Source organism: Grampus griseus, assembly GCF_964374135.1.
Source record: "Grampus griseus genome assembly, chromosome: 1".
Classification (NCBI taxonomy): Eukaryota; Metazoa; Chordata; class Mammalia; order Artiodactyla; family Delphinidae; genus Grampus; species Grampus griseus.
This window is the reverse complement of record NC_139017.1, coordinates 168,915,396-168,929,526: the sequence shown is the minus strand read 5'-3', so window position 1 is coordinate 168,929,526 and position 14,131 is coordinate 168,915,396. Positions and strand designations below refer to the sequence as shown.

The window sequence follows — 14,131 nt, the reverse complement described above, 5'->3', positions numbered from 1 at the left end:
CAAGTCAGGCATCCAGATTAGGAGATGATAATAATAAAACAAGACAGATGCACGGACAAGGGCTCTAAACGTGATGTAAGCAATGGGCAGTGGGAAAAGGCTCTGGGCAAGGTACGTGGTCCACAGACAACTCTCCAGGACTGACATGGGACAGCCAGTCCAGCCTCAGGACACAGGCAACCTGACTTCCAACTCCAGCTCTCCTGCTTTCTCCTTCGGGCAAGTTCTCACGCTGCTCCGAGCCTCAGTTTTCTCAGCTGTGAAATGGGCTACCAATAGGTGTGAGGATTGAGACGAGGTATGCAAAGAGCTCAGACCCCGGCGCAGCTCTCAACAGTGGAAAGAGCAAATGTGGGCTGGGGGTAACTGGAGGTTTCTCCCATGGGGTTGACATGAGTCCTTAGAAGAAAGGGCAGGACTGAACAGGTGGCGCCAAGTGCCCACAAGGATGCTCTATTCACAGGTAAGGCTGGTGGTCCTTGGGGATGGTGGTGAAGGTGCTACTTCCTTTGAAGAGCAATTTACTTTAAATGAAGGCTGACCATAGATTTAGCCATTTCATGCTCTATTATCACCTGCCTCAGTTTATTCCAGTTTCAGCCAAGCCTTGGGTTAAATAAAGGTCACCAGGAAATGGTTTCCCTCCCATCCTTTCACACTTCACTGAAAGCCCATAAAACAATTCATGCACCATTAGGGACTGGGTAAAGGAAGCTGAAATAAGGCCCTCATGTCACTGCAAACACTGGCCCAAGACTGCCCTCTAACCAAGGAAGAAGGTGGTAGAAGATGCTGGGAGAATCCAGGCCCACACACTCATTTAGTCTCAGCAAAAAGCAGTGAAAGGCAAAGGGTGACGGTGAACATGTACTGTTCACCGTATATGTCTGTTGCTGGGACCCCCGTAATCTTTGCCTGGTGCTTTAGAATCATGGAACGCTTACGAAAGGAGCACAGATGTTGCCATCTAGAAGCTTTAACCAGCAACCTTTCAATTCCAAGATGGAAAGAAATTTGACGATAGCTAGTGGGAGATTTTTAAAAATTCATGCCCTTTGCCCCAACTATTTCCTCACTTTAGGCCTCTTTCTGAAAGTCATCTGTGATTCTGACAAACAGCTTAGATACAAAGATCTTCATAGGAGAGTTATTTATATTAGCAACATTTGGAAGAAAATAAACGTCCAACAATAGAATGGTTAAACAGAAGTTCAGCATAAGCTTAAGTTAATATTTCTGGTTTGGAAGGTTTTCTAATAATGACATGGTGAAATGGTCAGGATAAATATACTCAGTGGGGGGAAATACACACAATGACATATTGACAACATGACTCTGAAGTTATGCTTTTAACATCTACACAAGGTGCTTATTTCATTCTGCCTTGTGTTGTAATTAATTGGTTGTCTATCTGCCCCCAGACTGTGAGCTCTCAGAGGAAGAATGGGTGGGTGAGTGGATTATCTGAGAATCTGAGTAGTTCATTTAAAAATAGCAGGAATAAATAGATAATCAACAAGGACCTACTGTATAGCACAGAGTACTATACTCAATATTTTGTAATAACCTATAAGAGAAAAGAGTCTGAAAAAGAATATATGTATGTATATATATGTATAACTGAGTCACTTTGCTGTACACGTGAAACTAACACAACATTGTAAATTAACTTACTTCAATTTAAAAAATACACATAACAACAACAAAAAAATCGCAGGAATAGCTTACATTTATTGAGCACTTACTATATCCCAAATCCTGAACTGAGTTCTTCATACACTTGTCACTTGATCCTTACGATACTATTATGTGAAGATGATGCGGGTTAGTTAGGGCAACGTTTGCAAAGTGTGGGCCCTTGGAATCAGCAACATCAGCATCACCTGGCAATTTGCTAGAAATGCAACTTCTAGGGTTCCCACCTGGACCTACTGAATCAGGTGGGAGCCGGCAATCTGTGCTTTACCAAGTTCTCCGGGTGATTCTGATACAAGCTCAAGTTTGGGAAGCCCTGGACTGGGGTGACATGCAACCCAGGTTTCTCGTGGGCATTCTTGGAGTTGAGGCCTAAAAGTTGTGTCCCAAACCAATCAAGCTAAGACCCAGAACAGACCTTTAATCTGACAAAGTCAGATTTATCAACCCACTGCAGTGAGGGAGGACACACAGCAAAGGAACCAAACAGAGGAAAAGATAAGGTTACTGCAGAACTTTGGAGTGGGATGGCGTTCGGGTGGAATTTAAATGAAGCAGTGTTTCGATAGCCTCACAGGAAAGCAGGGCTGTGTTTAAAGGGATTGACATCAGGTCTGCGCTGCAACGTTGACCCAGAGTCCTGTTTCCTTGGAAACTACAAAATTAAGATAGATGTGGAATGTTGTATTCAGAAATCCCTTATCGGCAGCCCTGTTACAACTGCAGTGTCTATTGCTGTAGGAGAATGGTTTCCTGGTTCCCCTGCAGCTGGCTTTACCCAGGTCTGTTATTCCAGACTGATAAGTGGCTGGCCAGATTTGCACTTTCTCAGTCCAAGCTGATTTCCACTTTCCCTGCTAGGAAGTATGAAATGAATTAACATTCATAAAGTGCTTAGAACAGTGCCTGGTAAATAATTAATATAAACTATAATTTTATATTACATAAGATATAGATTAATAGAAATACATATAACACATAAAAGGTTATATAATTTATATAGATATTAGTTAGTTAATGAAAGTAATAAGAATTGTGGTTTAGGAGCAGAAAGGGTTTTTCCCTTCCTTTCAAGTGAGACTATGGGATTAGAAAGTATTTCAGGTCTCTCCTGCAGTAATAGAAAGATTAGATTAAGAAAGATGCTGGGTTTGGGCTTCACTGGTGGCACAGTGGTTAAGAACCTGCCTGCCCATGTAGGGGACACGGGTTTGCGCCCTGGTCCGGGAAGATCCCACATGCCGCAGAGCAACTAAGACCATGAGCCACAACTACTGAGCCTGCGCTCTAGAACCCGCGAGCCACAACTACTGAAGCCTGTGCACCTAGAGCCCATGCTCTGCAACAAGAGAAGCCACCGCAATGAGAAGCCCGCACACTGCAACTAGAGAAAGCCTGCGTGCAGCAACGAAGACTCAACGCAGCCAAAAATAAAATAAATAAATTTATTCAAAAACAACAACACTGCAACAAAATATTTTTTTAAAAAAAAAAAGATCCTGGGTTCTAATTTCAGGCATGCTAAGAAGACAGAGAGGGAGAAGTATTTACTTAATGTCTAATTTATACTGGTCTCTGAGCTAACTCATTTGCCATATAAGCTGAGTATTGTTACTTCCCCCACTTTGTTGTTGTTGTGTTTTTTTGCGGTACGCGGGCCTCTCACTGTTGTGGCCTCTTCCGCTGCGGAGCACAGGCTCCGGACGCGCAGGCTCAGCGGCCATGGCTCACGGGCCCAGCCGCTCCGCGGCATGTGGGATCTTCCCGGACCGGGGCACGAACCCATGTCCCCTGCATCGGCAGGCGGACTCTCAACCACTGCGCCACCAGGGAAGCCCCCCACTGTGTTTTTTGTTGTTGTTGTTCCTCCCATTTTATCCGTGAGGGGAGGTTAAAGTAGTTGCCTAACCTCGTCTAGCTCATCAGTGGTGGAGCCAGAATTCAAACCCAGCCACAGCACTGATGCTTTGGAAGCCTTTGGTTTTTCATCTGTAAAATGGAGGGGTTCCAAGAAAATCATTTCTCATGCCAATGTTCTCTCTATAGTTAAAACTCGGTGATGACCGCCCCCCAGGAAAAGGCCGCCTGTGAAAAGATAATGGTACAAAGATAGTTATCATATACTCTTTATAATACCAAAAATGGGAAATAGTCTAAATACCAAACAATAAAATGTGATTAAATAAATCAGAATATATCCACATGGTAAAACACTATGCAGCCCTTAAAATGATGTTTTTGAAGTATATTGTGAACATAAAAGATATCCCTGGTGTTTTGTTCATATATTCATAGCACTTCATGGAAAAAAGATAGTTTAAAAAACGTTTATATCGTCTACAGATTCAATGCAATTCCTATCAAAATCCAAACAACACTTTTTTGCAGAAACAGAAAAATATATCCTAAAGTTCACATGAAATCTTAAGGGATTCTGAATAGCCAAATCGACCTTGAAAAAGAAGCACAAAGTTGGAGGTCTCACAGTTCCTGATTTCAAAAGTTACTATAAAGCTACAGTAATCAAAATAGTATGATACTGGCATAAAGACAGGCATATAGACCAACAGAGAGCCCAGAAATAAATTCTTGCATATATGGGCAAATAATTTTCAACAAGGGTGCCAAGACCATCCAATAAATTAAGTACGGTCTGTTCAGCAAATGGTATTGGGAAAACTGGATATCCACATGCAAAATAATTGATTGACTGATTGATTGATTACATTGGACCCTTACCTTACACTATATACAAAAATTAACTGAAAATAGATCAAAGACCTAAATGTCAGAACTCAAACTATAAGACTCTTAGAAGAAAATATAGGGGAAAGCCATCATGACATTGGATTTGGCAATGATTTCTTGGATATGAAACCAAAAGCACAGGCAACAAAAGGAAAAATAGATAAGTTGGACTTCATCAAAATTAAAAGCTTTCATGCATCAGAGGACTCTATTAACAGAGTGAAAAGACAATACATAGAATGGAAGAAAATATTTGCCAATTATATATCTAATAAGGGATTAATATACGGAATATACAAAGAACTCCTCAGAAAGCTCAGTGACGTAGGTCTTGATGATGACTTTTTTAATCTGACACCAAAAACAAAAGCAACAAAAGCCAAAATAAAAGCCTCTCAAAGGAAATTATCAACAAATGAAAAAGTAACCTACTGAATGGGAGAAAATATTTATAAAGCATATATCTGATAAGAGGTTAATATCTAAAATATATAAACAACTCATGCAACTCAACAGCAAAAAAGCAAACAATCCAGTTTAAAAATGGGAGGAGGAACTGAATATTTTCCCAAAGACTCATACAGATGACCAATAGGTACATCAACATCACTAATCATCAGGGAAATTCAAATCAAAACCACAATGAAATTACCTCACACCTGTTAGAATGGCAATTATCAAAAAGACAGGAAATAACAAGTGTCAGTGAGGATGTGGAGAAAAGGGAACCCTCGAGCACTGTTGGTGGGAATGTAAATTGGTGGAGCCACTATGGAGAACAGTATGGAGGGTCCTCAAAATATTAAAAATAGAACGATCAAACGATCCAGCAATTCCACTACTGTGTATTTATCTCAAGAAAATTAAAACAGTAACTGGAAAAGACATATACACCTCTATGTTTATTGTAGCATTATTCACAATAGCCAAGATATGGAAACAACCTAAGTGTCCATCAATGGATAAATAATGTAAAAAAGTGTTTTATACACACACACACACACACACACACATATATATATATACAGTGGAATATTATTTGGCCATAAAAAAGAATGAAATCTTGTCATTGGCAACAACATGGTTGGAACTCGAGGGCATTATGCTACATAAAATAAGTCAGAGAAAGAGAAATACCATATGATGTCACTTATATGTGGAATCCAAAACAAAAAAAGAAACTCGTTGATAGAACAGATTGGTGGTTGCCAAAGGCGGGGGTAGAGAGTGGGATAAATGAGTGAGATGTGTTAAAAGTTACAAACTTCCAGTTATAAAATTAAAACGTCATGGGGATGTGATGTACAGCATGGTGACTATAGTTAACAACACTGAATTGCATATTTGAAAATTGCTAAGAGGGTAAAAAGCTCTCATCATGAGAAAAAAAAAATGTTGTTACTATATAAGGTGACAGATGTTAACTAGACTTGTGGTGATCTTCATAATGTATACAAATATTGAATCATTATGTTGTACAACTAAAACTTATTAATGTTACCTCAATTTTAAATAAACTCCTACAACTCAACAGCACCCACAAAAAAATCAACCCCATTTTAAAATGGACAAAGGACTTGAATAGACATTTCTCCAAAGAAGATATACAAGTGGCCAATAAGCACATGAAGAATGCTCAACATCACTCATCATAAGGGAAATGCCAGTCAAAACTATAATGAGATACCACTGCACACTCATTAGGATAGCTATTATGAAAAACAAAAACAAAAGATAACAAGTGTTGGTGAGGATGTAGAGAAATTGGAACCCTTGCACATTGCTGATGCAGCTGCTGTGGAAAACATTACAGCAACTCCTCAAAAAAATTAAACGGAATGATCATGTGATCCAGCAATTCCTCTCTGGGTATATACCCAAAAGAAATGGCACAGATAGATGTGATAGCAGCATTATTCGCAATAGCCAAAAGGTGGAGGCAACCCCAAGATGAATGGATAAACAAAACGTGATATATACATAGAATGGAATATTATTATTCAGCCTAAACAGGATGGATATTCTGACACATGCTACCATATGGATGAACACTGAGGACATCACGCTAAGTGAGAGAAGCCAGTGACAAAAGGACAAATACTGGGCTCCCCTGGTGGCGCAGTGGATAAGAATCTGCCTTCCAATACGAGGCGACACGGGTTCGATCCCTGGTCCAGGAAGATCCCACATGCCGCAGAGCAACTAAGGCTGTGCGCCACAACTACTGAGCCCGTGTGCCACAACTACTGAAGCCCATGCTCCTAGAGCCCATGCTCTGCAATAAGAGAAGCCACTGCAGTGAGATGCCCATGCACCACAATGAAGAGTAGCCTGCATGTAGCAACGAAGACCCAACACAGCCAAAAATTTAAAAAAAATTTTTTAAAAAGAATAAATACTGTATGATCCTACATATATGAGGTACTTAAGAGTAGTCAAATTCAGAGTCAGAAAGTACTGTAGAATGGTGTTTGCCTGAGGCTGAGGGAGGAAGAAATGGAGAGTTGTTGTTTAATGGGTTCACAGTCGTTTTGTTTTGTTTTGTTGTTGTTTTTTGGCTGTGCCAGCAGCTTGCAGGATCTTAGTTCCCTGACCAGGGATCAAACCCAGGCCACAGCAGCGAAAGTGCCAAGTCCTAACCACTGGGCCCCCAGGGAACTCCCTGGGTACACAGTTTCAGTTGGGGAAGATGAAAAATTTCTAGAGGTGGGTGGTGGTGATGGCTGCCCCAAAATGTGAATGTACTTAATGCCCCAGAGCTGTATGCTTCAAAACGGTTAAAATGGCAAACTTTGTGTTATGTGTATTTTACCGCAATAAAAAGTAGATATCGAATTAGCCCATTTTAAAATGCATATCTATTTTTTTTAAAGAGAAAGGCTCTTTCTTTTTTAAAAATTAATTAAATTATTTATTTATTATTTTTGGCTGCATTGGGTCTTTGTTGCTGCACGTGGACTTTCTCTAGTTGCAGTGAGCAGGGGCTGCTCTTCGTTGTGGTGCACAGGCTTCTCATTGTGGTGGCTTCTCTTGTTGTGGAGCATGGGCTCTAGGCATGCAGGCTTCAGTAGTTGTGGCACGTGGGCTCAGTAGTTGTGGCTTGCGGGCTCTAGAGCTCAGGCTCAGTAGCTGTAGCGCACGGTCTTAGTTGCTCTGCGGCATGTGGGATCTTCCCGGACCAGGGCTCGAACCCGTGTCCCCTGCATTGGCAGGTGGATTCTTAACCCCTGCGCCACCAGGGAAGCCCAAAATGTATATGTTTGAAAAGATATAAAAGGATGTATCTATAATGTTATCAATTATTATCTCTGGCAATAGATTATGAGTGATTTGAGAAAGCTATCTTAATTTCTAAATGTTTATGGTAAACTTATGTAGATGGATAATAAAATACAATCCTGAAAAATTACAAAGGGAAAGATTTCCCGTACTGTCCTCATGAGAACATAGCAATTTTCTTCCACAAAAAAAAAGTATAAAACTAGACAAAATTATTCTAACAGAGCACTGGAAAATGGCCAAAGGCAGGTAACAACTTGAAAAATCTTTATTCATGAAAAACTGCTGCAGAGGGCAGAGACTGAATTCTTGGCCTTTATGCCTGGGGGTGTCAGATCTCTCCAGCAAGGGCAGCAAAAACCCACAGCTTCACTGGCCAAAGATGGTGGACATGGTTCAAAGGTGGCATATTTAACAGGGAGATATTGAACATGAGAGAGCCCTATGTGATGATTAATTTATATTTCAACTTGACTGGGCTGAGGGATGCCAAAAAAGCTAGTAAAACATTATTTCTGGGTGTGTCTATGAGGGTGTTTCCGGAAGAGATTAGCAGCATTTGAATCTGTAGACTAAGTAAAGAAGATAACCCTCAACAATGCAGGTGGGCATCATCTAATCCACTGAGGGCCTGAATAGAACAAAAAGGCAGAGGAAGGGTGAATTTGCTCTCTGTGCTTGAGCTGGGACATCCATCTTCTCCTGCCCTTAGACATCAGCATCCCTTGTTCTTAGGCCTTTGGACTCAGACGACTTAAACCATTGGCCCTCTGATTCTCAGGCCTTTGAACTTGGGCTGAAATTACACTGGCTTCCCTGGCTCTCCAGCTAGCAGCTATGGGACTTCTCAGCCTCATACTTGGGTGAGCCAATTCCTATAATAAATCTCCTCTTGATATGGGCATATATGTATAGCTGATTCACTTTGTTATAAAGCAGAAACTAACACACCATTATAAAGCAATTATACTCTAATACAGGTGTTTAAAAAAATAATAATCTCCTCTTTATATTTATATCTATATATCCCACTGTTCTGTTTCTCTGGCAAACCCTGACTAATATACCACAGAAGGGTGAAGACAACAAATTCTTCACACGTCTTCAGCTGAATGCTAAACTAAGCATAAATGTAGGAGAACTCGGAGAACCCAGAGATCCCAGAGAAAATGGAAACCCTGGGACACTTAAAAACTTTCTCCCTCTTCTTCTTAGCATGTCTGAAACTGGAACCTTTGAATGAGCTGCTCAACCCACCCAGAGTTCAGGTTGCAAAGGGTTAAATCCTTATTGGCTTGAGGTGTCTGAGCATAACCTATGCCCACTCATTGGTTGACCCTGAACTATTCAGAAACAGGGGAGAGCCCTAGGGAGCCAAGCTAAAATAGAAAAAAAAAAAATTAAAATGAGCAGAAAGATCAGTAGCTTCATGCTGTGGGAGAGACAGAGTTTGCAGCTCAGGTCCAGGCAAGTTAATTACCTAATAAAACAGAAAAATCAACAACCTCAGAAAAACAAAATAATCTAGAGTTGTTGCCACAATGTATTATCTACAATGTCAGGTTTTCAACCAAAAATTACTGTACAGGCACAGAAACAGGAAAGGTGACCCATATCGAGGGAAAAAAAGAAAAGCAGTCACTAGGAATTGACTCTAAGTGGGCCCATATGTTGAATATAGATTTTTTAAAAGCTAAAAAAATATATTATAAATATGTTCAAAGAATTGCAGGACTGTGTATTCAAAGAATAAAGGAAAATACACTAAGTGAGAGTGAATAAATAGAAACTCTCAACAGAGAACTAAAAACTAGTTTAAAATCAAATAGAAATTCTAGAGCTAAAAAGTACAATAACTGGAAAAAAAAACCACGTTTAAATCCACCAGATGGGCTCAATATCAAATGTGAGATAACAGAAGAAAGAAACAATGAACTTGAAGATAAATCAGTAGTCTCCAAACTGAAAAACACAGTTTGAGGGAAAAGACTGAGGAAACATCGACAGAATCTCAGAAATCTTCAGGACAATATCAAGCACTGCAACATATGTTTCATTATAGCCCCAAGAGAGAAAAGAGATAAGTGGGGAGAAAAATATTTGAAGTATAATGGCCAAAATCTTCCCAAATTTGGTGAAAACATTGGCTAAAAGATCCAAGAAACTCAACAAGAAGGATAAACACACAGAATCACACCTAGATACATCATAGTCACACTGCTCAAAGACAACGATAAAATCTTGAAAGTAGCAAGAGAAAAAAGACACATCACATATTGAGGAACAATGATATGATAAGCAGCTGAGTTCTCACCAGAAATAATGGAGGCCAGAAAACATTGGAATGACATATTCAAAGTGCTGAGGAAAAATCTTGTCAACAAAGAATTCTCTATGTAGTAAAATTATCCTTCAAAATAAGGGTGAAATAAAGACATCTACAGATAAATAAACACTGAGCAAATTTGTTGCTAGAAGATCTGCATTACAATAAAAACTAAAGGAAAACTGAATAAAAACTTTTAACTAAAGGGAAATGATACCTACAGTAATCCAAATACACATGCTGGAATTAAGAGCACTGAAATTGGTAACTGTGTGATATATTTTTTCTTTTGTTTTATTAATTTCTTTAAAATATATATGACTGTTTAAAGCAAAAATTATTACACTGTGTATCTAGGTTTGTAACACATATAGGTGTAATATATGTGATAACAATAGCACAAAGAAAGGTGGGTAATTGAACTACAATACTGCAAATTTGGTGAAAGTTAGTCATTATTCATTTGTATTAGATTGTGATAAGGTAAAAGTGTATATTGTAATGCCTAGAGAAATCATTAAAAACCTACAAAAATATCAAAAAAATAGAATTAAAATCATGCATTTTAAAAGATTTGTTAGTGGGTACAGAGGGAACATATCTCAACATAGTAAAAGATATTTATGACAAACCTAAAACCAATTTAAAACTCAATGGTGAAAACCTGAAAGCTTTCTTGCTCAAATCCAGAACAAGACAAGGATGCCCACTCTCACCACTTCTATTCAACATAGTATTAGAAGTCTTAGCCACAGCAATTAGACAAGAAAATGAAATAAAATGTATCCAAATTGAAAAGGAAGAGGTAAAATTGTCATTGTATGCAGATGACATGATGCTATATATAGAAAAACCCTGGGACTTCTCTGGTGGTGCAGTGGTTAAGAATCCACCTGCCAATGCAAGGGACATTGGTTCGATCCCTGTTCTGGGAAGATCCCACATGCTATGGAGCAACTAAGCCCATGCACAACAGTTACTGAGCCTGCGCTCTGGAGCCCACGAACCACAACAACTGAGCCTGCGAGCCACAACTACTGAAGCTCATGCACCTAGAGCCCGTGCTCCGCAACAAGAGAAGCCACTGCAATGGGAAGCAACAAAGAGTAGCCCCCGCTCGCTGCAACTAGAGAAAACCTGCGTGCAGCAACAAAGACCCAATGCAACCAAAATAAAAATAAAGAAAAAGTAAATTAAAAAGAAAAACCCTAAAGACTCCACACAAAAACTACTAGAATTGATAAACAAATTCATCAAGGTAGCAGGATACAAGATTAACATATAGAAATATTGGTTGCATTTCTTAACACTAACAATGAAATATCGGAAAAGGAATGTAAAAAAAAAATACCTTTTAAAATTGCGCACACAAAACAATAAAATACTTAGGAATAAACCTGACCAAGGAGGTGAAAGACTGATATGCTGAGAACTATAAAACATTAATAAAGGAAATTGAAGATGATTCAAAGAAACGGAATGATATCCCATGCTCTTGGATTGGAAGAAGTAGTACTGTTAAAATGGGAAAAAAAATGGTACTGATGAACCTAGTTACAGGGTAGGAATAAAGAGCAAGACATAGAGAATGGACTTGAGGACACAGGGTGGGAGGGTGAAGCTGGGGTGAAGTGAGAGTAGCATCTACATACGTACACTACTGAATGGAAAATAGTTAGCTAGTGGGAAGCAGCAGCATAGCACAGGGAGATCAGCTCGGTGCTTTGCATTGACCTAGAGGGTTGGGATAGGGAGGGTGGGAGGGAGGCTCAAGAGGGAGGGGATATGGGGACATGTGTAGGCATATGGCTGATTCGCTTTGGTGTACAGCAGAAACTAACAAAGTACTGTGAAGCAATTATACTCCAGTAAAGATCTATTTAAGCATGCCCCCTCAATGTCCTTGCCATCTTTTGTGCTGCAGTCTCTGGACCCCAGCCTCTGCTTCCTCTCGCCATGGATCCCAACTGCTCCTGTGCCACAGGTGGATCCTGCACGTGTGCCGGCTCCTGCAAATGCAAAGAGTGCAAATGCACCTCCTGCAAAAAGAGCTGCTGCTCCTGCTGCCCTGTGAGCTATGCCAAGTGTGCCCAGGGCTGTGTCTGCAAAGGGGCCTCAGACGAGGGCAGCTGCTGTGCCTGAAGGAGGGGAGAGCCTGCTCCCAGGTGTAAATAGAGCAACGTGCACAAACCTCCATTTTTTTTATACAACCTGACACGTCTGCTACATTCCTCTTTTTTTTTTTTTTTTGTCCTATAAAATACAAGAATGATAATAAAAGTGGTTGGCTTAAAAAAATCTATTTTAAAAAATATTTATATATTGTTAAAACGGCCATACTACCCAAAGCAATTTACAGATTTAATGCAATACCTACCAAATTACCCATGACATTTTTCACAGAACTAGAACAAATAATCCTAAAATTTATATGGAACCATAAAAGACTCAGAATTGCCAAAGCAATCCTGAGGAAAAAGAACAAAGCAGGAGGCATAACCCTCCCAGACTTCAGACAATTCTACAAAGCTCCAGAAATCCAAACAGCATGGTATTGGCACAAAAACAGACATATGGATCAATGGAACAGAATAGAGAGCCCAGAAATAAACCAACACACCTATGGTCAATTAATCTTCAACAAAGGAGGCAAGAATATACAATGGGAAAAAGACAGTCTCTTCAGCAAGTGGTGTTGGGAAAGTTGGACAGCCACATGTAAATCAGTGAAGTTAGAACAAACCCTCACACCATACACAAAAATAAACTCAAAATGGCCTAAAGACTTAAACGTAAGACATGACACCATGAAACTCCTAGAAGAGATCATAGGCAAAACATTCTCTGACATAAATCATACCAATGTTTCCGTAGGTCAGTCTACACTAGAAATAAAAACAAAAATAAACAAATGGGGCCTAATCAAACTTTCCAGCTTTTGCACAGCAAAGGTAACCATAAACAAAACAAAAAAACAACCTATGGAATGGGAGAAAATATTTGCAAACAATGGCACTGACAAGGGCTTAATTTCCAAAATATGCAAACAGCACATAACTCAACAACAAAAAAACAAACAACCCAATCGAAAAATGGGCAGAAGGCCTAATAGACATTTCTCCAAAGAAGACATACATATGGCCAATGGACACATGAAAAGATGCTCAACATTGTTAATTATTAGAGAAATGCAAATCAAAACTATAATGAGGTACCACCTCACACCAGTCAGAATGGCCAACATTAAAAAGTCTACAAATAACAAATTCTGGAGAGGGTGTGGAGAAAGGGAATCCTCCTACACTGTTGGTGGGAATGTAAGTTGGTGCAGCCACTATGGAAAATAGTATGGAGGGTCCTCAAAAAACTAAAAATAGAGCTACCATATGATGCAGCAATCCCACTCCTGGGCATATAACCAGACAAAACTATAATTCAAAAAGATACATGCACACCTATGTTCATAGCAGCACTATTCACAATAGCCAAGACATAGAAACAACCTAATTGTCCATCAACAGATGAATGGATAAAGAAGATGTGGTACATATATACAATGTGGAATTGGAATACTACTCAGCAATAAAAAAGAGTGAAGTAATGCCATTTGCAGCAACATAGATGGACCTAGAGATTATCATACTAAGTGAAGTAAGTCAGAAAGAGAAGGACAAATACCATATGATATCACTTATATGTGGAATCTAAAATATGACACAAATGAACTTACCTACAAAACAGAAACAGACTCACAGACATAGAGAACAGACTTGTGGTTGCCAAGGGGGAGGGGGTGTGGGAGGGAGGGATGGAGTGGGAGGCTGGGGTTAGCAGATGTAAACTATTATATACAGAATGGATAAACAAAGTCCTACTGTATAGCACAGGGAACTATATTCAATATCCTGTGATAAACCGTAACGGAAAAGAATATAAAAAATGAATGTATATATATGTATAACTGAATCACTTTGCTATACAACAGAAATTGACACAACATTTCAAATCAATTATACTTCAATTAAAAAAAAGATTTGTTTAACACAAAGAAGGCAATAAATATATAAGGAACAGGCACAACAA

At 39.4% G+C, this 14,131-nt stretch overlaps 1 protein-coding gene across 1 annotated transcript; it reads left to right on the top strand.

Annotated features, from left to right (window-relative positions):
* Positions 1-12,004: 12,004 nt before the first annotated feature.
* On the top strand, positions 12,005-12,190 carry LOC309838198 (metallothionein-1E; the record flags this gene model as incomplete). The annotated part of the gene is made up of 1 exon (XM_082679216.1): positions 12,005-12,190. One exon carries the CDS (start codon positions 12,005-12,007, stop codon positions 12,188-12,190), a length of 186 nt encoding a protein of 61 aa, XP_082535342.1.
* Positions 12,191-14,131: the final 1,941 nt, after the last annotated feature.